The sequence below is a fragment of the Phalacrocorax carbo genome, chromosome 1 (assembly GCF_963921805.1).
Source record: "Phalacrocorax carbo chromosome 1, bPhaCar2.1, whole genome shotgun sequence".
Classification (NCBI taxonomy): domain Eukaryota; kingdom Metazoa; phylum Chordata; class Aves; order Suliformes; family Phalacrocoracidae; genus Phalacrocorax; species Phalacrocorax carbo.
This window is the reverse complement of record NC_087513.1, coordinates 160,933,341-160,960,508: the sequence shown is the minus strand read 5'-3', so window position 1 is coordinate 160,960,508 and position 27,168 is coordinate 160,933,341. Positions and strand designations below refer to the sequence as shown.

Here is a 27,168-nt window from a genome sequence, read left to right as displayed (position 1 = left end):
AGCTACTCGTATATGTTATCTCACTGGCCTGAACTCAGCCATATAAATACTAGCCATCACTAAGGCCAGCAACCTTAAGATGACCTCCACAATGACATGTGTGTCATCCCACATCTTCCAGAATATCTTTTCTGCCAGCTAATACATGTGGAGAGATAGATGAGATGTATCAGAAGAGTAGAGGTTGCTTTCATTTCTTCAGTGGATAATTATACTACTGAAAAATTATGTGTCTGGCAGACTGTGACAAATCATTAAGCATCAGTTTTAGATTATATTTGAAGACAATTTCTATGCAGGTGGAATAGGAAAATATATCTAACAATAATGAAGAATTCAGGCTGTGTATATTTCAAGCATACCATATATTATTTGTCTGTTCTTATCCACTAGTTTAAAAAAAAACCCGGTATTCTGACAGTACTACTGGAAAAGTAGTCTTCTGGCAAATATTTAAAGGAGAAAGCCTGTCTATTTACTCTGAAGTATGAAATGGTAAAGTACTTTTAGCCTGAACAGAAGTGTTACGATTATCTGTAGTGGAAGATCACCTAAAGTAAGTACTTTGCACTTGCAATATGAAAATCAATGATGAAACGTAAAATTTGTTTGCTCTAAGTTGCTGCACTTCTTAAAGATGTAAGGAATGTAAGCCATGGCTATAGTCATTATTTACTCCTTTAATTTATACTCAAATTTCACATCCAAAGAGCTGCCAGACTTAATCTGTGGTACCTGTAATTTTGACCATCATCTTTGAATCGATGCACTTCATATATTTTTCTCCTAGCTAATCAATGGGAAGCCATATACTGCACATAAGCAGCATAAATAATATTTTTAAACCAATACTCTTAAATATGATAAATTTTTGACACTTACCTGAGGCCTCTAAGTTAGGAGCCTAGTCATCTCAGACTCCTCCTACAGTCAACGAAGAGACACAGGCAACTTCAAAGAGCCATTCAGATCTTAGTTCAGCTGAACCAAACTCTGAAGGTGGCCCTTTTCTCTGTTAATTGTCCAGGAAGACTACTTTGACTAACTTTTCCTCAGATGCTTCAGTTATGTCCCTAATAGTGGGGCCTTAGTCCACAACATGTTTGAAGACTGAGTCATAGGTTTTAATGGAACCATCTAATTAATACCTTTGCTTTTTAACTACTGTCTTCAATTCCACCTACTATTATTGACCTAACGAAGACTAAATATTGAACAAGTATCAGCATTTCAAGAGTAATATAGGAGCCATAGTTTGATTTTAAAATATGATTTTAAAAAATCATAATGAATCCATTGCCTTTCTGTAAGACTTAAGTAAGCTTTGAAGATAGGACTTAAGTTCTATCTGCACAAAACCCTATGGCTAGCTCAGAAACTGAGAGAAGAATGGTCAGCCAGGATGGCATTTAAGGCAGGCTATTAGCTCTCCCGAGAAATCAGGAACATGAACACAAAAGCACCAGGCTAACACTGTTATTCCACTACTTTACACCTAAGATATTTCATTTGTAATTTGGGTATCTTTTTATAGCACAGATTTAAGATGTGCAGAACCAATCTTAGGATGCAAAAGCTTCCAAGCAACTCTGAAAAGTGTACTTATGTTCACATAAGAGAGCCTTTTCCAGAATTAATTTTATTTCAAACGGAAAAAAAAGAAAGAAAAGGAAGATATTCCATACGCAGGCAATCATTTGGTAGGAAAACTATAGCTCTTGTGATTTCAAAGATGCTCTGTGCTAAATAAATTTGTGTACAGAAGTTACCAGCAAGCATTTTCATTTTCATAATGGCACAAGATGCAGCCATGATGTCTTAATTTAGCATGTAAGTCAATCCCTTGAAGAGCCATCAAAATTTTGGGAAAGACACTATAATTTCTGCTAACCTTTAAATCCAGAAATTAGGGAAAGTTTACAAAAAATCCAGAAGGGAAGAAAGGGGACAGACAGAGAGACCTGCAGAGATAAATAAAATAATCATCAGCAAAGGAATCTGAAGGAAACACCTTCTTTGAGGTTTCATAATAAACTGATAGTGACCCTTTTGTATATCAATGGCAGGAACAGCCTTTTCTATCTTGAGAAGTTTCATAAGGTGTCACAAACTGCGTATTTCGAGCATCAAGAAAGCAGGAAAGATCTGAATGAGCTGATATAAATTGTCAGAATATAAAAAATACTATTGTTCACAGAACTGTTTTCCTCCTCAGTCCAAATGAAAGTAAATGCACTAAGAAAGCCATGCTTAACAAGCTTGGTGTGTAAGCCCTTAGCAGCATTATTCTTCATAAAACTTGTTTCTTAAATTCAGGCCAATGGCTAAGCTACTTGCTGTGAGATCTCTTAGCTAGAACCAGCACTACTGTGTTGATGCAATGAAGCTGGTCTGAATGAAAAAAAAATTGGACTATTTAAAATACTGTTATTCATAATCTGTATTTAATATATTATTACTTTTCTTCACACAACAACATTTCATCTACATAGTTTCACTTAAAAAGCTTCTACCAATGAACAGCTACCTTGCTTAGGTTAGTAAGAAATCCCTGTATTGTTAAAATAATTTTACCATATAATAAAAATGTCTTTTTCCTTAGTTTACTAATCATTGACACAAGTATTTTTGAAATCAACACTTTACATTCGTCAGTTTTTCACTCCTCATCAAGTTATCTGAAGCTTCTATTGTACGCTTGCTCCTTCTCCCCACATGCCTTTTCAGAACTTTTTAAATTTGTTGAAAAATAAAAATTCGGTACATTTTTCTTAGACAAATTCCATTTCCTCTCCCCTTGACAGGTTTTAAAACTGAGAGAAATAACAATAATAATAATAAAAATAATTATTCAATTTCAGTTCCATAAATAATTTATAAAATGGTTTAAACATTTTACTCGCTCAAAGTTCATTCTTCCTATTACTTTCCTACTTGAAATGAAAGTAAAGAACTAGCTGACTGTAGATTATTGGTATGGAACAATACTCTCCATTACTTTGCATAATGAGAAAAAAGTGAAAAGTATTTTCACAAAGCACCAAACAATATAAATGGAGGTTCATCGCTTCCCCCCACTACTAAACAATATCACAAGGCCACAAGTTAAAATAACTAAATGATGATCTATTTGTAACTACAGATATACTCTAGAAGAACTATTCAGACCAGCTGTCTCTTTCAATTGTGTCTTCTGTATTTTTGCTCCTTCACATTTGAAGTCACATGAAAAACACAATATTTCAAGACTTGTAAAAAAAACCTCCACATTTTTCTCTATATGAATTCCAGTTTACACACATACCTATCCAGTATTGCATCTACCAGAAAATAAGCATGTTTTCTAGAAGAAAACATCATTTTATTTCCTCAATTACTTCAATTTACCTTAAAGTGCTCCAAAACTGTACACCTACTAGGAAATATTCTCAAATTATTTTATTTCGGTTTCCATTTAATTCTTTTCAATAGTCTATCTTTGCAGTTATTTCATAGGAATTCTCAATGCTGACATACGGCAAAGCAATTCAGATTACATTCTTTCACTATAACTATTCTTACAGCTATGATTTGACAAGGAACACATTTGAGAAGACATGAGTGTAAGATTTGAAAGTACTGGATCTGGACCTACCAAAAAGACTTACCATGCATCACTGGTACACTTGGTTTACATTCTTCAAGGTGCTCTACAGTAGTGTTCACTAAAACAGCATAAAAGTAAAAAATAACCTAAATGTATTATAGTAAATAGTAACAGACATATACAGATCCACAAATGTTGCAACAGTTAATCCTATAAATAATGCAATTTCTGGCACATTATTGTAAACAAATGGTTTACATAGTAAACATTGGTCCTTCATAATGTAAAATACATCTCTAGATACACTTAACATTTTTAATACTTCTAGAACCAGGAAAAGAAACTAGTAATTAAATTGTCAGTGAACTGGAATGTGAACCTGCACTGGTCAGATCACCTCTTTGGTCATGTCTGTATGTTGTCTTTGTGTCTCAGTGAAGAAGCCTTGGCCCAAAGCTGTTTAGTCAAGTCTAGCCTGACTGACACTTGTATTCCCCAAAGAGGATCTGCTGCATCCGCACTTCATATCAATTAGTGCAAACCCTGTGTATAGCCTTGGAGTGAGTTATCACTTCAGTTCTACATTTCGCAGATCAGCTTGGGGCTTAGGAGCAAGTTCACTTGTGTGCCACGGTCTGTGCTTCAGTGTGGCTGCATATGACCAGCTCCAGCTGAAAAGCCACACAGCCGTACTATTACTGTGCTCCCCTCAGACTAACCTACTCCCTGCTGTTAGATTCAGTTGAAGCCAATGTCATGATAATAAAGCAAGATGGTTTCTAAACTGGGATTAGAATTAATTCAGCTGTCATCATCTATTGCAGGAAACTTACTTCAAGTCACTGCAACTGCAGCATCCACTATACGGGTGTTTGTGGTGCAGGAGTGCCTCCCAAAATGCTATTATCAGGTTTAGCTATTTGTAATGGACTTCAGATATTAAAGCATTGCACAGACAAAAATATCAGAGTCCTTAAAGTCTTTGAACATCTGTATCCTAACTGAAAAATTCATCAGTTTTGTCCACTCTTTCAGTATTTTCCCTTTTGTGAGTTCTGCAGCCTAAGGATAGTCAAGCATGAAAAAACAATTAAAATTACACTTCATAAAGAAAAGCCAGAAGTTGTTTACATAATAGAAAATACAATTGCTATATTTCACATCTCTTCACTACTCAGGCAACAAACTTTGTACATTAGAAGTCCTTACAGCTGCAAAACATGAGCTCTGAAAATCATGGCATGGAAACAGGTAGGCACTCTGTGAAACACAAATAGAATGCCAGTACTGATTTGATTTCAAGACTTAATTAGTAAAGTTGGCGTCTATATTTTTTAATGTATTATAGCATTTGTTTCAGCCAAGCTGCTGAAATCAGAAACAAGATCTGTTTTTTCTTACAGTTTGTACTTACCATCATATGGTTTAATGCTTGCAACTGATCTTGTGGACAATTCTTTTATCTAAAGGAGAAAAGACAGATACATGAATAGTTAAAAATGTAAATGATCAATATAGAGAAATGCACGTTTAGTACAAAATACCTAGTTTCAGTACTATTCCATACCAGAAAATATTATTTATGATTTGGGGAGGAAAATACTACTTTTGTGGAACTCTATTCTGCTGCCTAATGCATATTTCATTCATGCTTAATGAATGTTAAAGACTTACTTCCATTTGTTGTCTTACGTGAACTCACGCTTTGTACACCCTGTTATTACAAGCTATAAAGTGAAATGAAAGTGGGCTTATGGGCCACATTAGCACTTACAGTTTCAATACTTTCTGCCTCAGCAATTCATGTTCAATTTTGCAAGTCTAGCTCCACTCCAAGAACACACTTAACTACACATTGATTTTAAATATATGAACAGTTCTCCTGGCTGCTCTACAGTTTTGTCTATTTGACACCTAAGACATGCACTGAACAAAACTGAGGGCACAGAGGAAACAAGCTGGCCGTAATTCAATCTAAATAAAACAGGAAACTTGTGAATCCCATATCATGACAACAATGTTCTGCACTCCAATTCCCAAAATGGAAGCTAAAACCTAACCATATAGACATACAGTGAATGTCAGCTGGAGCTGGCACAAGATATTGGACCCCAGTCCTCTTTTATTTACCCATTTGGATATAGCCAGTAGTGCCTCAATTCATTGTCCATTCAGTCTGGATTCCACAAAAGCATTAACTATTTCTCAAGCCCTTCCAGTTTCCAGATACTGAGAATGCAGATCTTCACAACTGTATTTCACAAACACCAAACTCAGATCCCTCTATTTTATATCTGTGGTCATACTGTTTTGTTTTAAAAGGTCACTTATTGGAACTGATTTGTCTAGGATTAAGTCCTCTATTGCTCCAGCTATCAAATTCATTTAGGTGGATATTTAAAAGCTATTATTTGTCTTTCCAATTCTTTAAGCACTTAAGTATAGGTTTAACATTAATCTCAAGAAACACATGTAAAATCAGATGTTGATTTGTAAAGAACGCACCATCTAGTAGAGGAATAGGTTGTAAGGACAGCATAATCATACTGTAGTCTAAACTCCAGACCACCTAGACCTTCACCCACTAATCACCTCAAAAATCTAGTTATGTTTGAACAAAAGCACATTTTTAAGAAAACACAATTCATTTCCAAACAAATTAATAAAATCATAGAATATCTCAAGTTGGAAGGGACCTATAAGGATCATTGAGTCCAACTCCATGCTCCTCAGAGGACTACCTAAAACTAAACCATATGACCAAGAGCGCCATCCAGACGCTCCTTGAACTCTGACAGGCTTGGTGCCATGGCCTTGGGGAGCCTCTTCCAGCGACTGACCACCCTCTTGGTGAATAACCTTTTCCTAATGTTCAGTCTGAACTTCCACTGATGCAGCTTCATTCCATTTCCTTGTGTCCTATCACTGATCACCAGAGAGAGGAGATCAGCACCTTCCCTCCACTGCCCACCTTGAGGAAGCTGTAGCCTGCGATGAGGTTACCACTCAGCCTTCTCCAAGCAGAACAAACCAAGCACCCTCAGCCGCTCCTTGAAAGTCTGGCCCTCGAAGCCTTTCACCATCTTGGTCGCCCTCCTCTGGACACACTCTAATAGTCTGATATCCTTTTATATTGGGGCGCCCAAAACTGCACACAGCACACGAGGTGGGGCTGCACCACTGCAGCGCAGAGTGGGACAACCACTTCCCTCAACCAGCTAGCTGCGCTGTGCTGGATGCACCCCAGGACACGGCTGGCCCTTCTGGCTGCCAGGGCACACTGTTGGCTCGTATTCAACTTGCCATCAGCCCAAACCACCAAATCTCTTTCCGTGGGGCTGCTCTCCAGCCTCTCGTCCCCCAGTTTGTACATATAACCAGGATCACCCCATTCCAGGTGGAGAATCCGGCACTTGCTCTGTTAAATGTCATATAGTAGTACTTTAATTAATTATTCTCACAGTGATAAATACGATACTTTATTTTTAGTGTGAGAAGTCATGTATTTTCAGATTTCAAACACTAGATTTCACCATGATTATTTTGCAGTGGATTAAATCCAGTTCACTAACAGAAATTTTTTATCTGTAGAGGTCTTTGGTGACTGTGACCTAGTTATCTTTTAACTTCATGTTCAACTTATTCAAAACATTTGGTAAATTGTGTTTTAATTCCTGCTTTACACTCAGGTGTCTCTTTTCCAGACCTATTCTTCTTTATCAACATAATTTCCAAAGTATAACCAAAATACTACAGCAATACTACAAATACTACAAATTTGGAATGTTAACTATACAGCCAGAGATATATCAAAGACCAAATGCTTATCTATGTCCTGTGTTCTCTGAAACATAGGGTGCTTCACAAAATAGACCTGCTTCTTCTGAGTAATAATCAGATCATTCTGCTCCTGAAGCCTCTGCCCCAATTCTTCTATCCTCCTCTTGTAAAAGGTGTTATTTTTATTCAGGTCTTCTCTCACTGATGATTTAAGCTTCTCAATCTGTGACAGTAGCTAGAAAGCAATCAAAAGAAAAGTAACTTCATATTAATATTATATAAAATATTTTAATACAATAAAGTTAACACAAGCAAATGTCATGCTTAAATATTTTTAACACCTTTTTTTCAGCAAAAACGTAATGTCTCCTATGATTTCACTAGAACTTGCATATATTACAAAACAGCTGCCTGGATCACTTTTTATTCACACAAGGAAGACTATCTAAATTTCAATACAAACAAAGGGACATACAAACACATTGCTGAGATTGCCTAAAAGTAAGATTGCAGGAAAAGCATACAACTCTATAAAAATGTTTTAGTTATAAATAGTGTCAAATAATGGTATTTTATGGTGATGAGATGTGAATTTGCATGATAAACCTAATATATTAGCTCTGAATGTAGAAGAAAGGGAACAATATTTTAGGTGCACCATCCCAAAAGTAATACTTACATTACTCCTCCCTTATTCTATTCTTGCACTGTATTTGGGTGTATCATTAACTACATCCTTTTTGGGGAACGTTCCATGGTTCCTCCCCACTGCTTTCTTGCCAGAGGAGAAGAAGCATTGGTCAGACCACTATGATTTGCTCAGTTCTTACATGGTCACGCAGACGAAAGGAAAATGACAGGAAAAGAAGCAAGAGAAACAAAGCAGGAAAGAGATTAAAAAGAAATGCAGACATAAAAAAATCTGAGGAATAAAGCTTTGTATAGTAAAATATATAAACTGATGCAAAATCAAATGCCATGATGTTTTTTTTCCTGGAAAAGCTGAACAGGTTCTGCATTAGAAAGCTACAACAGAAAAAGCAGCAGAGAAGTGATAGAAAAGAAAAAAAAAGATTGAGACATGTGCCGTAGGTCCATGGTAGCAGAAGGTACCGGGTAGATGAAAGCTACACGTTTATCTCAACTATCCAGCATATTCACATAACACAGAAAGCACTATATAATACAGTGCTCACAGAATTAGTTGTGAGCTCTTCAAAACAGAGATACACTTTCAGGCATCTGTCAGATTCTTAAATGATAAATTCTGTTTCAGCTCTGGCCTTAACTGAAACTTCAAGATCTAGCATAACAGAAATAGACATAATAAATACATCTAAGAGGACACACTCTTATAAACCCTTGAGATGTGGGCTTTCTAATCCAACAGACGTATAATACCATATCAAGAACTACTAAAAGTATAACAAAATAAGAAAGAAGTCTCCTTTTAGTTTAAGTGGTTTGCTGTGCCACTTACCAGGGACTTTTCTGTCTCATGGTCATGATGAAGGGCTTGTATTCTAGATGTCCACTTACTTTCCTGCAGAGAGTAAATCAGTATTAATTCCTGTTAATAGCACATTACCATTTAGTTCGATATATGCAGCTTTATTTTTCTAAATAAAGCATAAACACTGAAGAGATTAGTGATGATATGAAACTTGAGTAACCCCGTATTTAAGACCTAGAACAGTCATCAGCATGTTTTATACATCTGAGTGTGTTTTCTTACCAACTGCTCTAGAGACTACATATTTGTTCAATTTGTGTATATAGTAACTGTGAGTGAGAAATACACAAGTATTTTGACACATCTCTGTGTATTAACAATAACAGTAGTAAGAGTGGGGACTTTTCCCCACAATGTCATTTCAAGAACTCATTAACAATGTATTTTGCATAATGACGATAAAAAAGAGTATTAATGTATGAGTTTGAGTGAACCACATTTTCTTTGATGAAATTAAAAAACACAAAGTGAAATTCAATAAATTTTCCCCATCTTTGAGCAGAAGTGACCAAACTTCTGGGTGATACCAGCAGTATACAAGGACTTTCACATCCCAAGAACCAGGAAATACATCACGTGCGTCTCAAAGTGTCAAAGATTAAAGGTTTGTGGGTATTTCCAAAGGCCTCACAACTCTTTTTTTTTTTTTTTTTTTTTTTTAATAGGAACAACCTGGACACGCAGGTGAGCCTTAGAGCAATGCAACAACCTTGGCCTCAGTGGCCTTTTCTAGCTCAATCTGTCCTACAGGTGGGACTTGGATTGTCCAACAGCTTTGCACTGCGCCAGCACCTGTGCTGGTCAGATGATACAGTCCTGGTACAGAAGCTGCACCTGGCAGGCTCAAGTGTTTCATACGACTCAAAAGCCAGAGGCTGGCAAATCCTGACAGAAAGTTTCTTAACATTTTTTTTTTCCATCTTGGAAAACGGAAAATTCCAATTTTTCCATAAGTGGCCTCACAGATCAGCAGACATAAATGGTTCATTAGAGCCTTCTGCAATTGAACTCCAACCATACTTGGTAAAGCTTAATATATTTAATAATAAAGAATAACAGAATATCAATAAATAAATAACAATTTATTTATAAAGGATAAGGGAAATAATTCCCTGATTTCCATTATAGAGATTGTACTAAATAGCATTAAAACTTTAAAACCAGCTATTTTAGGCATTGAGAGGGATGAGAATTTTACTTACGGATTTCAAATACTACTCAGAGATGTACCAAAATGAAAAGAACACAAGCAGCCAGTCAAAGGCAATACATTAAGTTACAATGTTACCTGTTTTTCAAGAAGTTTAACCACATTGTGATAATCCTGAGGACTCTGAGGTTTCTCTTCTGTAAATTCTTGGCTGTCTTTCAGCGTCCCTAAATTGGATTTTTGCTGCATATTGGACTTCTGTAATTCTAACAGTTGCTAAAAGGCAGGGGAAAAAAATGAAGACCCAAATACATATCCAGATTTTGTTTTATAAGACTGCCATTTAATACAAAATTTACTCTAAACATAACTACACAGAGACTGCATCAGACGCTTCCTATATTTCTCATGAGTTCAGCATTTATCAGATTTCATGTAATAATTAACATATACACCTATCATAAATATACCTTGCAAATATATACACAGGAACTAGCAGGTACAAAATAGAAGCTGCTCTTGTAATGCCGTACATAGTTGGTTTCTGACCAACCTGTACTTTTAAAATTCTCTTTCTAGTCAAAACTCTGGAAAGCATTTCCAGAGCAAGTAATGAAAACACATGCAGTTCCACTGTCAGGACTATAATGCAGAGGTTAGTCCCCTCCAAACCAGTTATAAGAATATTAACATAAGGATACGTAACGGACAGCAATAATGACAACATCTTCTGATCTGTAAACAGACACTCAAAAGCTAAGGAGTAAAAAACAAAAACTGACATAGTTACTGAAGGCTTAATTCATTCACCCCAAACAATGCTATTAAAAAGAGAACTGAAATTATGCTAATAAAGTACCAGTATACAAAGATAAATTATGGCTATCATGCAACGATTATTCTTAGAATTTTGAAGGACAACCCTGTAAGATGACTACAGTGAAGTTCACTACCATCTACTGTAAGGGATTCATGCCTTAAAATGTTGGAAAAACTAAATCACTTACATTTTCTAATGTTGAATTTCTTGATGATAACTCCTTGAGCTCTTTCATAAACATCTCTTTCACTTTTTCTATTTCGTCAGCCAATTTTTCTTTTTCCTCTTCTTTCCATTTATGAAATGATTGTAGAATTTCTTCTTCTTTTGATTTCTGCTGTTCACATTCCTGAAATTATTTTAGAAACATTATTTGTTATTTTTCCCCATGCGCAATACTCATTCAACCACCCAAACTATGTGTGGGAAGCAGTCACTTTCAACAATGTGAGACTGAAAAACATGAAAAAAACCACCAGTTTCTGAAGAATTCTGGGGTAGCAAACTAAACATTTTGGTAGCAAAACAAGGACACTTCAGGAAGTTATGGTAGTTCATTATTTTTCATTGTATAACACATGAATGACCTTACTGGGTCATATCAAAGGTCCACCTAGTTCAGCATCCTGTTTCTCACAGAGGCCGTAAGTGTATAGACGGGAAAGGAAAATAACAGGGCAAAAAAACATGCACATTCTCCTTAATAGCCTCCAACTGCTTTCACCTCAGAGGACTTCCTCAGCCTGTTACAGTTTGGTAAACTTAGTAACCTTTGATACACTTCTCCTTATGTACTTTTGCTGTCGTTCCCTGTGGCTGCGTCAGCTTTTAGCAACTGCAACACCTTTTGCCAATGACCTCCACAGGTTTACTACAAGTTGCATGAGGAGCCAAGCATTTTTTTTTCTGTTTGGATCTGGCTCCTGCTAGGTTCATTTGATGGGTGCTAGGTCCTGAACTGGAAAAGAGAGTGAATGATTGATACCTATTCACTCTGTGTAACTCATGACTTCACAGTCTGTATTTAAAGTGGCTGCTCATGCTAAGAGTTGACAGTCTGAAAAGAGACAACAGCTTGGTGGGGATGGAGGGTGAGATACTGATGCCTGTAAAGACCTTTAAGAGCACAGAGTCCAACTGTAAACCTAACACTGCCAAGTCCACCACTAAACCATGTCCTTAAGTGCCACATCTACACATCTTTTAAATACCTCCAGGATATTTAATTCTATCATACCTTTTTGAGATGAAGGGACTAGACCTACACACAGTATTTAGGCTGTGACCTGCACAGTGATTTTTCAGAATAACTTAAAATATTTGGTTGTCTTTGCTGGCTGCTACTAACCACTGGGCTGACATTTCCCTGGAGCTATGTATCACAACCTTAAGATCTTGCCCTTCAGTTGTAACACTCAGCTCAGAACCCATCACTTTGTAGATTAAGTTAGAATTAGTTTTTCCCCATATACATTTACCCCACTTTATCTGTTAAATTACTTTTACCATTCCATTACCCAGTCACTCATTTCTGTACAGTCCTCAACTTGTTCAAAGTCCTGCATTTCACTGCCCACAACATACACACTTTTTAGGCAAGCCCCTACATCTTTCCATCACAGCATTCACTCTGAATTTGTTCTCTAACTAACTATAACAAGCAATCATTGTACACCTATGAAGAACAGGATCATCTGTATCCTTTCCCCTTGAAGGAGTAGAAGAGAGCAAGAACTGGAAGCAAGATAGTTTTTATCCAAATTCCCTCCAGTAGTAGCTCTCCTAAAAAAAAACAAAGGGGCAAGATCTTCTGCTCTTTCAATAAAAAGACAACAACATGATGATACCTGAATTGACAGGGCATGTCAATCATGGCAGACAAACTGCAACCAGTCACACTTCACATTTCTATCTTCGCTGACATCCCGGAAAAACACAGAAGCTTTGAAAGCTTCTTGTTGTGTAACACTGCAGGCAGTAGCTTCAGGACATTTCAGGCAGTCCCCTCGTAGTCAGGAGTCTCAGCTAAGACAAGTGACTTCAAAATAAGCCCCTAAGGCACCAAAAAATTTATGCTGCACTGTTATGAATACTCCATCTCATAAGAAAAACAATGCTTCAGGGGCAGGAGAAATATGTTATAGGTGTACCTCTTAAAACTGAGACACATAGGGCCAAAGCCCATTATTCTGACAGTGCTTGCACTCCTAAGTGAAACTCTACCCATGCTCTTCATTTAGTCTTTCTGTACTTTTGAAAATGGAAAAAGCCCAGGAAGCTGAATGGTCCCAAGAAGAGGGGACCAAAAGGACTGAAGAAAGGACAGTCTGAAGCTGTGTTCAGGGAAAGAAACACTCAAGGTTTTACAGAAGATCAGGCTTTCCTCTGAAAACAAGGAAGAAAATTACTGATAGCCATGTTTTGTTTGTTCCCTTTAAGTTCAAAATGTAGTGTTTGTTTCCAAATGTAATGGTTGGTTTCATGTTTGAAGGTCCTCAAACTCCACTAGGAAATCCATTTAGAACTTCTGAATATTGGGAGAAGGTTCTTACAGGTTGCGTTAACAACCACAAAACACTGCTCTTGAATGAGATACAGGGCAAACTGCAACACAAAGATCAGCATTTAACTCAATCATTAGATGTATCTTCTCTCTTATGCCAAGAATTGAAGTGCAAAGCCCCTCCCCCATAAAAAAACTTTCCATCCCTATTTCAAAAGCAAATTACCTGACTGGGTTTATTTCAACAGAAACGAAAACTGTGAGGTGAACTGAAATTATTATGCTATAAAAAAAGAATTAAACAGGTAAGTTAGAGATTCTTTTTTCTCTTTATGAGCCAGTAAGCGTACTTACAAGATTCAATATCATCCTAAAGAAAGCCTTGCATGTGATTATAAATAGATAATTACTGCTTTTAAATTGTTCTGTTTTAAGATCATTTTATTCACACAGCAGTAGCTAAGACTACTTTCTGCTCTGGCTCTCCGGTCAGCCAACTCCTAAGGATTTGAAGACCAACATAAAAGCTCCAGATTGCTTTGTTTCTTCTCAGTCTCTCTCCCTTGAACTGCTTTACACCTCTGTTAGGCAGTAAAGTTCTCCACAGCAAAGAATAAATCCTACTCAGTTTATAAAGTCACATGGAAAATCATAGTCATATCTATGAAACGCTTAATCATCACAAAATATCATAATGTCAAAAATAGCTTATATTTCACCTCAGCAAGGCAATTTTATCTGCTTCGATGACAAGCCACACATCTTATGAAATGGCAAGTGCTAACAGGAGTGTTGTCTAAAGCATTCATTTAAATTATGTCTAAAATGAAAGTAAGGAGAAAGTGGATGTTCAAAATTATGGGAGGCGAGGGAGGGCTATGCTCTAATGCCCAAGCACCATGGCTGCCAGACAGGCAAGCTGTGGACACATTTTTATTCAAAATGAGTGAACACAGTCCAAAATACTCGTTCTTTTGAAAGGTTCACATTAATTACTACACATTACCTTAGAAAACCTGACCATATTAGCCTGTTGTTCAGCCTCTAACTGGGACTTGGTGAGCTGCAACTGCTCCTTCAGCTTATCAATCTCATCCTGCAATTTGTCTGTCTTTGCTTTCCTCTTCTGTTCTGTTTGAAAGAAATGCAGATTTTAAAAATGTTGTGATTTATGGAAATATGATACTTACGGCAAATGCATTTCTATAGTGTTTCAATAACATCTTCATGAAGTGTGACTCACATAGACCATTCCCCTTCCTGCTATCATGAGTCGCCAAAAATGCTTTTAAATACGTATGTTCTCTGGACTGCTAACATCCTCAAAGACTGAAAAACATCAATATTACTGACATGTGAAATAACTTACAAAATATTTACAAGAAAAAGTATTATATAATCTAATTTAAAAGGAATCTAAGCAACACAGGATCAAAACAGGATCTGTGAAGTACAAAGTGAACCTCAGTGGTTTAATTCTCTTAGGTTTAATTTATTCTAAATAACTTTAGTAAGGAGTCCGTTGGGAATACAACTTATTTGTCTGGAATGAGTCAGGGCGAACGTCACTCTAAAAAACATTTTACTAATATGCAAAAACTACAAAAATCTTTAATCTTGAAATATTTTATCAGTTTACCCAGAACTTAGTAAGCTGCCCGTCACCTGGGAATCACAGCGCAATGCAGAATATTATTTCAGAAATAACTGCATGGAGTAGTTCCCTCATACAGCCATTTCAGACTAATTATTTGCATGACAATTAGTTCAACTGGTTCTGCTGCTCCTTCAACTATCATTTTTACCAAGTACAAAGTGGGCAAGAGCTTCTTTCTTCTTCCAGTACATTAATGCTTCTTCAGATGCATACTCAGACCCCACTCACTTTTCCTGCTTTTTCATTTGCCTGACAAGCTACAGTTCAGACCTCGCTAGGTTCTTCCCACTCTTTCCCCTCCCACATGCCCTTTTTCCCTAACTCATTTTTAATCACTGCCATTTGTCAATTCTTGTTAGCCCTTAGCAATAAATCATAAGTGTGCAACCTAAGAGGAAAGATAGCATGTAGAGACGAATGAAACAAACTTTGAGAGCAACGTTTTTCAAACTAAACATTTTTCAATGAAGAGAGACAAAAGTACATAAGTCAGATTATCAACCAAAATTACAATAGATACATGAAGTTAGATTATTCTCGACAGTTTCTTTTCCTTGCTATATTTTATGGTCAGTTTAGTTCAGGAGAGCCTGATCCTATTTAAACTGATTTCAGGTGAGCTGGATTATTTCTGTACTGATAACTCATATGCATTCACAAAAGGTATTTGCCTAAGTGCAACTTGATCATCTTACCTACACCTTCATAACACACATGCTCTGAACTTTGCTACTGAATAAAGCATTCACTGGGAATGCTAGTTTGAAAAGGTGCTGTAAATATGGCATAAAATTTTCTCTTAATTATTTCTCAGGGACTGAAACATATGTCACCCAATAGGTTTTGTCAGTCAGTGTTGCTTGCATTCACACAGATTGGTATCTGCCACCTAAAAATGGAACGTGAAAATCATTCTCCCCAGTTACACAAAATCATGGACTGCACATCCTCACTATATTTACACCTTTCTAAACTATTTATCTCAATTTTTTGGATAACACTGAAATACATACCAATCTGAGATTCTTCCGGATGACGCCTTTGCATGTGACTTTGTAAAAAGGAATAGTTCATAAAAGCCTTCTCACAAAACTGACACTACAAAAACCAGATAAAAACATTTTAGTTATTATTAGTTATATCTGTTTGGTAAGTATAGCGGTTAAAGTTTTTAGCAGGTTATTACATTTTGTCCAGACGTCAAAAGTAGGCAACTTTAATAACTTCCACTTCACAACAACAACGATGACTACAGTTCTCACAGTGCCAGATTCCTAGAAAGTTATTAATATACTTGTGTTATTTTATGTCCTTAAGTGATGGTCATGGGCAAGAATCCCATTGTGCTAGGCACTGTACAAACTAAGAACAAAAAAGACTCTGACCAAGTGAGTTTAAATTCAGATACGAACCACAGATACAAGATGAATATAGATAGGTAGAGAAGTACAAGGAAAAAGTAAGACAACACTACTCAGCAAAATACACACCGACTCCAGCCAACTAGCAGCTCTGGCATTCTAAGACTCTTGTATCATAGTAAATGAGAGCACCATACAGTCAGGAAAACACCCAGTAAAGATGGGTTTCAGTATACGTGAGTGAGTTGTAAGATGACAATACTAGAAGGATCATAGATATGTAAAAAGGTCAGACATTTCAACCAAAATAAGGTAACAATACACAATTTTGCAAGAAAAGGTACATATATGCATTAGTATGCTACCTGGCATCCTTCTGAAGTGTAAACTGTTTAAATTACTGTTCCTGTAATATACTTTTTAAAAATTATTTATATTTTAAGTCAAACTTGGATCCTACCCATTTTAAAATATTTTTTTTGTTCACCTTTGAAGTACATTCCACTAATGTTCAGAATATTAAAAACAAATGGGTAGTACAGGGACAGAAGCTACATCTACATATTTTGCAACGATACTGGTACGGCTGTGAATCAAAGTCCCTAATCACTTCAGGTAGGGTTGCTTTTTACTGCTTTCTTTCAATTCAGGTGGGTTTTTTTTTCAAATAAATATATTATAACAAACCACAAATACTCAGCTGAGTCTTTTTTCCTCATTAATGTGATACAACTGTAAGAGACTGATTTAACAGATTCAAGATCTTGTCACCATAACCAAATTCCCAGATTTAATCTAATATTTAAAATACTGCCACTGATAGTCAGGTAGGCTATTAAATATAGGTACCTTTCAGCAAATGCTAAGGCCATGAATTATTAAGACAAATTTTTTTTGGACAAATGCAAAAAAATGCTAACATAAAACCAAAGTAAAGAGATATAGTAGAGCAGCGAAGCATTGCTGCCAACCAAGAGGGAGCTCACAGTGTAACAGATTGCACATGATTTATGGAATTAAATTGGCTGCGAAATAACGTTATCCACTCAAGCACAAACTCCATGTCAGTTTGACTTTCTGGTAGTGAAAGAAAGCTCTTACTGCAGGAGACAGGATTAACACAGGGAATATTTAGGTTTTGAATTATGTAACATTATTCTTGCAACTACTTCTCACAGTGTTAGACACAACGTGCACTTTATGCCTACATTGTGCATGTGAATGTAAAATTAAACATTATTATTTAAAATTAGATTTGCATTACTCAGAAGAAGGTATTGACCAACGAGTCTTAAATTTATGATCTCTAGGTACCAGTACCATTTCATAGTAGTATTCCATGGTTGAACTTATATTGGTGTTGGGTTGAAGGCATTAAATCTGAATTCCAAATCATGGTTACATTAAATATAAAATGGGCCTCCACTAAAAAAGGCAAATCACTATTTACAGGCCTGTTTGCTAAACAGCCAAGACTTTAAGTGGATGAAACCTGAATGGCACCCCCTAAGCACCACCAGCAAAATCCTTAATAGAGGGCACTGCAGATCAGCCAAGATCACAGCACACATAAATAACAACACACAATTATTGTTTACTGATCACACTGCTGCCCTGCGCTTACGAACCCTAGGAAGAGTTTAATTTATCTCTGGCATTCACACTCAGAATCCTGAAAACACTGTAGGAACTGTAGGAGCTGCAGGAACTGTTCAGTGTCACTCCTTGAACTCACTTTCCCCACGTGAACCTAAATAACTTATAGAGACAAGAATTTCCTAACAGAGAGGAAAAAAAGGGGGAGGGCAGAAATGCAAAATTAAACTAAAAATGGGAAACAGCTTTTAATCTCTGCTTTACTGTAAATGCTATTTAACAGAAGATTAGTGATGAGCCAAGATCACTACCATGTTCTTCAGCTTCCACTGAGACAGTTGTATCCTACAAATATTTCGTGAAAACTTGGTAATATTTAACTGGCAATCACCATATGAGAATTATTTAAATTTACACATAAAATTATGCATGCAATCCGTTTTCTTTTGCAACACAGGACAGATAAACTGCTCTGTAAGTGGCATAAAGGCTTTTTAAAATGATTCAACATCAGCAGCTTGTCCTTAAGACTAACTCAAATGCATGCATTGAGACAAGGTTCCAATGAAGTCTGCCATATGCATAGCTCTACTCTTGGGACATAAGGTATCTTTTCCCTTACAGAAACTCTTGAGCAAACTTAGCTGATATCTTAGCAGTATTAATCTTTGTCAGCCTGCTGAAATTGGTTTTATACTGTGGGATAAGACCGTACACACTATAAGAAAACTTGCATTGATTCTGTACTGCAACTACTCCATAACAAAGGAGAATTTCAACAATCAGGACTGCTAGTATCCCAAGAATTAAAAAAAAGGGAAGAAAACTATATAGACACAAAGAGCTAGCCTGAAATGACGTTAAGTCTGTGTCCAGTGTACTCTCTAGACTTCAGACTACATTTGAAGCTGCAGTCTGCATTCCTGCTGAAAAATGCTGAAGCTGAAAAATGTTTAAATCAAACTATTGCACCCAGAACATAAAAACTCTTCCCAAAAAGCCAGAGTGCCATGACACAGAGTCAGAACAGCAATGTGCTAAGGTTTTTAGGGAAGACCCGTATGGAACAGATTGTTGTGGAGTTAGGGATGAGCTACCTCACTAGCGCTCTTTACCATCATGCCTGAGTCACTTCTGAGTCACACACACAAGTAGAAATTTTGTGCCTGGAGAACATTACTGCAGGGAAGTGACAACTCGCAGACAAGTATGTTACTGCTTAGTACCAGTTATGATGTGTTTTGACCTGTGTCTTTTCTGACCATAGGCAATGAGAGGCAGCAACAGAAAGCAGTAACACGTTTATCACAGGTTTTGTATGAGCGTGTATCTGACACTTCAGATGTGTCAGAAGTGAATCCAAGAATAAAGACCACTTGTTAGTAAAAACAGGGTTTGTTAAAGATCACGTAGCACTCTCTCAAACATCTGTGAAACCAGCCAAACGTCTGTGAAACGCTGATGGGAAGTGAAGCAACTGCAAGCAATGCACTCCCTTTACGCAGGTCACCGGTCTGTGCAGCTCCAGCCTCTCGCCCAGCAAGCGACTACACCCCAGCAGAGCACGCCTGCTCTGCCGCCCGTCCCTGGCGGACTCGGAGCTGGCAAGGTGTGGGTGGCGGGCCGCCAGGACCTCTCCTCTCACCTGGTGGTAGCTGGCTCGGGCCTCCAGCATCATCTGCTGGGTGCTGATCATCTTCTTCCTCCGGCGGCACTCCTCCTTGAGCCCCTTGATCTCCTGCGAGCGGTGGGCCACCTCCTTGCCCAGCTGGTCGCGCTGGGCCTGGGCCGCCCGCAGGGCCTCCTCCAGGCTGCCGAGCTGGGCGCTGAGGTACTCCTGCGAGTGCAGCAGGTACTCGGTGCAGAGCTGGGCCAGGCGCAGCAGCTTGAGCAGCAGCGGGTCGGCGGGGCCCTGGCAGTGGGGGCATCGCTCCCGCTCGGCGCTGCAGAAGGTGACGTGCTCCAGGTGCTCCTGCAGGACCGCCACGTCCCCCTCCCGCGACACCCGGCCCACGTCCACGGCGCTCAGCCGCCGCCAGTCCGGGCCCTCATGGCGGCCGCGGAACTGGAAGGCGGGAAACGGCGCCGGCCCGGCGCCGGCCCCGGCTCCCCCCGCCGCCGGCGGGTAGTAGGCGCGCTCGGTGAAAGGCTGCGGGAAAGAGAGGCGGCTCAGCCCGGGCCGGCACCCACCCCGCCGCCCGCCCGCACCGACGCTCACCATGGCCGGGCTCCTCCGTCCCTCGGGCTCCTCCGTCCCTCGGCGCCGGCGTCCTCCGCGTCGCTATGGCAGCCGCGGCCTGCGCGGGCGGGAGGCGGCAGTGAGGCACCGGCGGCGGGCTGGCTCTCTCCACTGCACCCCCGCCCCACGGCGAGGACTCGGCTCGCCGAAAATCCGGCCCACCTCCCCCTCCCCGGGACCGCCAGGCTCGGTCACGGCTAACGAGCCCACTCCTGCCGGTCCCAGCGCTCCTCCCGCTCGGGCGCCGCAGGCCTGCACCGAGGCAGCCTTCACCGCCCTCACACATTACTCACATCCACAACGATACCCTCAGCTACGCTATTCTGTATAGGGACCCTTACCACAGCTACACGGCACATGTTTTCTCTCTCCACATTCCCTCCACTTCACTATACAATTCTATACGTGGCACCCTATAGACCCATTTCACTTCAAGGCACCAACGTGCCCCACCACCCCCCTGTCCCTCCTCTGCGCTGCTCCGGATTCACAAACCTTCCTCACGCTACCACATTACACTCCTCTATGCCCGCGCTGTTCTACGCCCCTGTCCAGCCCCACCTACTCACCTCCCAGACGTGGTGATGCCTGTCGCCTCCCCACCATCAGTGTACGGTACGTATGCCACTTCCCTGTACATCTCCTTCACGCCGCTGCACCCCCCGGCTGCCTCAGCTGGCAGCTCCATGCAATCTCTCCAGTGCAACTCCATGCCCTCCCAACACCCACACACCAACACCCTGCCAGGCACTTTCACACGCCTTCCTCCCCTGAAAACAATCACACACCACACGCTCTCCTCACGCGCCACACCAACACACCTCCGCCTGGTATCACCACCCACCAGACCACCTCTTACAACCATATAACCCTGCAACCCCACCATGTCTGCCTGCCGTTCCTGCCACGCTCCACCAATCCCTAACACTTCATCCCCACAAAGGATCTATCTCGTGGCTTGCGTACATCACTGCCTTCACCATTCCCTGCTCAAATACTTTTCTTCAACGGCAACCAACAACTGGCGCCTATCTCCCTGCTTCACCACTTCAAACACTATCCCCAGGCAGGAGCATCCTCCTCCTCCTCCACCATACAAAATTATCCTATTCCCTCGCTTATCCTTACCACTCTTCTCCAAAATCCTGCTGTTACCATTTCTTAACATTTCAGTCCCCTGCACTGCCCCTGCACTACCACCATGTCCATGTTTATACCTACCTGGCTTTTCAGTCCCTTCCACACACGCTTCAGGTTCTCATCCTCCTCGTCATTCATAGATACATACCCCTCCAAGAACATTCACACAATATATACTTGATGAAACACTCCATTCCATCGGTTCCCCTACATCATAGACTCACAGAAACGTTGTTCACAAGACCTCTGGTGATCATCTAGTCCAAATTGCTGCTCAAGGCAGGGCTATCACCAACGCTAGTTCACATCACTTGCATCTTTTAAGATGAACAAGGAGTCTATGACCTCTCTGGGCAACCTGTTGCATGGCTGTCTCTCCTCCTGATGAAAATGTTCTGCATAATACCTCACCAAGTAACTGCTACTACCAAGAAAAAAGTGGTTCTGAAATTTTTGCGACTATTCTTTGGGTAACTGCAGGTCACTATTAGAGTACCCCTTTGCCTTCTCTTCACCACATGAAACACGCTCAGTCCCCTCAAACTCTTCTTGTAGATCCTGTGCTGTAGACACCTAACCACCTTGTTAGCCCTCTTCTGTCCCCTTTCAATTTCTCCACATCCCTCAGGCTCCCCGTTAGTATTTTTCTCTATTCCTCTCCTAGGAACTTGCAATGAGCCTCATTTCTCACCTCCATTTTTAACACTGCACTTTCCAATATAAATAGTAACACAACTACCATTTATCACAACATAATCTACTTCCATGCAAATACCAACAATGTTGTTATACGCACTAATGCAAGGACCATTTCCCTCACAAATTACAAGCTTTTAAGTTTCACGTAGGTTTTCATGTCGGTTGTTGTGCAAAAAAAGTTTGTTTGCTTTTCGCACATACGTAAGTTGATATAACAAAACACACTGGAGCTTCCTACAAACCTGGCCTCATCTAATTCCCCTCATATTAGCTGACAAAAGTTGAATAGAACACAAAAGAACTATTTCAGTTGGAAGGGACCTACAACGATCATCTAGGCAACTGCCTGACCACTTCAGGGCTGACCAGAAGATAAAGGATGTTGTTAAGGGCACTGTCCAAATGCCTCTTAAACACAGACAGGCTTGGGGCATTGACCGCCTCTCTAGGAAGCCTCTTCCAGTGTTTGACCACCCTCTTGGTAAAGAAATGCTTCCTAATGTCCAGTCTAAGCTTCCCCTGCAGCAGCTTTGAACCGTTCCCACACATCCTGTCACTGGATCCCAGGGAGAAGAGCTCAGCACCCCCCTCTCCACTTCCCCACCTCAGGAAGCTGCAGAGAGCGATGAGGTCGCCCCTCAGCCTCCTCTTCTCCAAACTAGACAAGCACAAAGTCCTCAGCTTGCTCCTCACAGCACATGCCTTCCAGCCCTTTCACCAGCTTTGTTGTCTTCCTCTGGGCACATTCAAGGACCTTCACATCCCTCTTAAATGGCGGGGCCCAGAACTGCACACAGTACCCCAGGTGAGGCTGCACCAACACTTAATACATCTGGATAATCACCTGTTTTGACCATCTGGTTGTGCTGTGTTTGATGCACCCCAGTAAAGACATCCAACCTACGGTCAGGGCAACCCTTGGGGCAGCTGCTCTGTGGTGCCCACCATGAGCTCTGTTCTCCATACGCTGGCTACATTCTGACTCGGTGTCCGGTGGTGAGCAGGCTGCACATCCGCATTCCTCCTATAGGAAACCCGGGCACACAGCAGGCTCATGCTCAAAACGATGAACCTCGGACAGGGAGACATGGGAGTCTGGCACTGAACACCTGCAGTAGAGGTGTCTTCCTCGCAGGCAGCATACCCAGTGTGCACCCAAAAACAACGACCACAGGACACACCTCTGCTTCACAGTACAAACCCAAGCATCTCCTCCAGCCCTCAGCTACCAAAACCCTACCCCGGCCAGTACCAAAGAGACCCAGATCAGGCTCAGGGAGGGTCAGACACTCACTTCAGCAACCCAGGGTCCAACTCTTACCAGCCTCTCCTTCACACCCACAGCTACACCTGCACAAAGGGAAAGCTGGAGGAAATGACTGTCTTTTCATACCCACAGAGAACCATAAGGACCTCTCTCTTGATTTTCCACATACAGAAGAGTTACACCCTTCGGTTTTCCCCACTTCTGTAAAAGGGTTGAAAATCAACCTTTCTGAGGATGTATCTAGGCACAGCGCAAGGTTTCATTGATCTACAAAGTTCATTTCTATGTATGGAAAGTTTGAACAGAGAAGGACCGCAGGACAGTGAGCCCTCCTCCCTGTTGGCTCGAGCCACCCTGGAAGGCAGTCTTCCAAAATACTCAGCACTGCAACTTGCTTTTTGGACCTGTAACCTTAAGCCTACTGGCCACATTTTACTGCAATACCCAAGGGTCAGTACATCTTCCATTCCGATTCTTCCATCACTTACCACAACGGGTTTTTTTTAATTTAGAAAGATACTGTGTGGCGTCTGTAACATGGCAGTCTTCTCCTGCAAGGGTGACATTTTTGCCACCTCATTTTCCACAAACAGGGCCTCCAGCGATTGCTACCTTCAAAGAAATTTATTTAACTTTTTTTTATATATATATCAAATATATATAGATCTGTCTGGTTTACCATTGAACTTTGCGCTGCTCTGACTCCTGAAGTATTAAGAAAATACACCACTAATCTCCTTTAGAGCCATTTCTAATACACTGCAGACTTACTTCCATTTACTGTGTATAAATACACTCTTTTTTGTAAGCTGATAGACTTAAAAAATGCTCAAATACTGACTACTCTCCAAAATGTTCATGCCTTGAACTCCTTAAAACACCTTGAGAACTTATATTTGGATACTTTTCCTAATCAAAGGAACTGTTAAAGTTGTACATAATAAAATCTGTCTCCCAATGATCTGCTCTATTTGACATGGGAGAAATTTCTTTACTTAGAAAACACATGAATTTTGTAGACTACCGATTTGTGTGTCAAGCAGGAGCCTGAAAAAGCACCCACGCAAAAGGGTCTTCAACTCGCAGATGCATGGGTTTAATAAAAAAAACCCATTATTTAAAGCCAGCAAAGTTAAACCAAACCCGTGAATATGCTTATTTTCCTCAACTGATGTATTCAGTTAGCAATATCCACATGGAGTTTCACGCAGCTCCAACTAAACTCACTCTAACTGAATATGACCTGGCAGAGGTGCATGGCCAAGCTGAGGAGAGGCACAAGCTGCCCGGGTTACCTCAGTGGAGGCAGAAAAAAAGTGATCAAAAAGGGCAGTCTCAGCCCGGACGGGTTTCCAGCGTTTTTCCTTTTTTTCCTGTCAGATTTACCCCATCCTTGAGCCATGCCTACACAGGAGCGAGGGCCGTCCCCCACGCAGCAGCCCCTCGGCTGGGCGGCGGCGGCCGGCTCCCCCGGACACCCCTTCCCAGCGGGGCGGGTGGCACGGCGGCGGGGCGGGAAAGCGGCGCTTCAGCCCGACCGTGCCCGCAGGCGCTGCGGGGCGCTCGGCGGGGTGAGGCAGGAGCCGGCCGGGCAAGGCCGGGCCTGCGGGAGGCCCTGAGCCGGGCTCCATCTCCCAGCCAAAACCTCCGGCTCCGCTTCGGAGAGCGGCCTCCCTCTCGCCCGCCTCTCAGGAGAGGGCCCACCGAGCGCTTCCCTCCCCTCGCCCTCCTGCGCTCCAACGGCTGCCCGGCCGCGGGGGGAGAAGGGAGGAGAAAGGGGGAGCCCCTCCGCTCACCTTAGGCTGCTGCTCGGCGGCGGCCCGGCGCTCCGCGGAACGCGGAGCTGCTCCCGCCCCCGAGCCGGGCGGTTACTGGTGGGTGCCGCAGACGGAGGGAGGGAGGCGGCTCCCCTCCTCCTCCTTCTCCTTCTCCCCCGTCCCCCCGCGCCTCCCGCTGCCCCGAGGCCGCGGAGGAGGAGCCGGGGCGGCGGCGGCTGCCGGGGGGGCTCGGGGCCGGGGCCGGGGCCGGGGCCGGGACCGGGGCTGGGCTGCGGAGCGCAGGCGGGGGCTGTCCCGCTCTCGGAGCCTGAATCCGGCCCGGCAGATGTTTATGCCCGGGAGGGATGTCCTTTGTCTTGGTCCTCGCCCAGGAGCAGCGTCCCGAGACTTTTCTCCTTCTGGTTTTTGTTTTGTTTTGTTTTTTTAAATATGAAGGAATATAAAGGTAAGGCGGGAGTGTGCATTCCTGAAGGTATCTTAACCTAAGCAATGTCAGGTGAAATATGAAATATGCCAAAATATGAAATATCAATGAAAATATGTCTCGTATCATGCAGGTAGGATCATTCTGACAGCTACAGATGCCATCAGATCCTCCTAATTTTCTTCTTCTTCCCCTTGAGGTCTTGAATTGTGTTTTTCCAAAATAAATGCTGTGCAGCCTTTGTGGCAAGGAGGAAAATTTGAAACAGTTTGTAGTTGATATAAAATATGCCAGCAGACTCGGCAAAGGAGGTGACCCTTGCACATTTACAACACTTAATCTTTACTGAGGAGTTCCATTTGGCCAGGGAGACACCATTTTTTTCCAAAGTACATAGTCTCTGGAAAACTTTTGGCTCTCCACATGCACGCTCAGAGACTTTACCAGGACACCAGCTTTCCTTCCAAACCGTGAAATAGTTGCAACAGTGTTGATGTGGGCACATACACTGCGTACACCAGCTTTAAAAAAAGAATCATTTGGATGCTTCAGTTTTTAATGTCCTAAGGGTACCTCAGCGTGCTCTAGTCACTAATGGCCGTTCTATCCAGAGGATCAGGCTAGAGCTAGTCTAGAGCTCAAGAAAACCTGAACATGTGTAAAAAGTAGACATCAGGTCCTCGGTACTGAATTTGCTTCTGCAGATCTGCTTCTGTTGGGCAGGCATTGCTGGAGGAAGATGGGAATATCAAGGATTTGGTGTGATAAACCTTAATTAACACTAACAGTGAAGAGAGGACTTTGATAACTAGCAATGCTACAGTCACAGCCTCTATGGGTCAGGCCTAGAGACAAATATGCGAGTTGATAAGCACATGATGTGAATGGTTGGAGCGTTCCCTTAGAAAGCAAGGTGTGCAAATGCAGTCCCTTCCGTGCCCATTCCCTTCTTAAAATACCCCAAGGGCAGCACCATAGTTGTTCAGCGTGCCTTCTGAAGATCTCTTGCTAAAGCTGTTTTTTAAATCAAATAATAACTGGGTGAGAAAATGTTGAAGATTCTCATCAGTTGATGAGGGGAGGTGTGTATGAAGTGTGCAGAAACATCTGGATCTTGGTTGCTTATTCTAATATCTGTTTAATATGAAATACACAAGCAGACCTTGGAACGAGAGCTAGAACCACGCTTTCTGTTCTGTGAGGGTAGGTCCATGACCCAGTCTGCTAGGCAGTCTCATTCTTTCCCGTCTTACTTTCTTCCAAAGCTTGATTATTTTTTAATTACTTGCTGTAAGTGGTACAGCCTCACTGGGCAAGAGCGGGTATTCTTTAACCCACATTAGTGGGTTATCATACAGCTTGGTGAGTACACTTCCAAAACATGCATGGATTTACCAGGAGAGGACCAAACGCATTTTAGCTTTTCCCAATCAGCACAACTTGACGCAGGAGGTTTAGGACAGCCAGCAGTCTGGCTGGAGCAGACAGATGACTACTGCGGATGCCCAAACAGGCAGTGGTGTGCAATCACTGTCAAGCCAACATGTACCTACATCTGCCAAGGAGGTTTCAGCTGATACCCAGACGCAGAGGTGACAGCCCCTCTGATTAGCTGCCTTGAGATATGGTAAACTTCCTCCTTTGGCCTTCTTCTG

The 27,168-nt window shown here is 41.3% G+C and overlaps 1 protein-coding gene across 2 annotated transcripts in view; it reads right to left on the bottom strand.

Moving 5' to 3' along the window:
- Window positions 1–25,425, bottom strand: part of DZIP1 (DAZ interacting zinc finger protein 1) — a 41,775-nt gene extending 16,350 nt beyond the window's left edge. The window contains exons 1-11 of one of the 2 annotated variants that reach the window (XM_064440678.1): window positions 25,108–25,425; window positions 20,185–20,263; window positions 19,612–20,115; window positions 16,023–16,107; window positions 14,359–14,483; window positions 11,037–11,198; window positions 10,168–10,305; window positions 8,847–8,909; window positions 7,461–7,601; window positions 5,001–5,049; window positions 3,648–3,704 (exon numbers count right to left, since the gene is read on the bottom strand). In XM_064440678.1, the coding sequence (XP_064296748.1) occupies window positions 3,648–3,704; window positions 5,001–5,049; window positions 7,461–7,601; window positions 8,847–8,909; window positions 10,168–10,305; window positions 11,037–11,198; window positions 14,359–14,483; window positions 16,023–16,107; window positions 19,612–20,115; window positions 20,185–20,187 (1,327 nt within the window). In that variant the 5' untranslated portion in view covers window positions 20,188–20,263; window positions 25,108–25,425. Of the gene's footprint in view, window positions 1–3,647; window positions 3,705–5,000; window positions 5,050–7,460; window positions 7,602–8,846; window positions 8,910–10,167; window positions 10,306–11,036; window positions 11,199–14,358; window positions 14,484–16,022; window positions 16,108–19,611; window positions 20,116–20,184; window positions 20,264–20,774; window positions 20,842–25,107 lie in introns of those variants that run through there. The other variant, XM_064440680.1, reaches the window with a different exon arrangement.
- Between the last annotated feature and the right edge of the window lie 1,743 nt (window positions 25,426–27,168).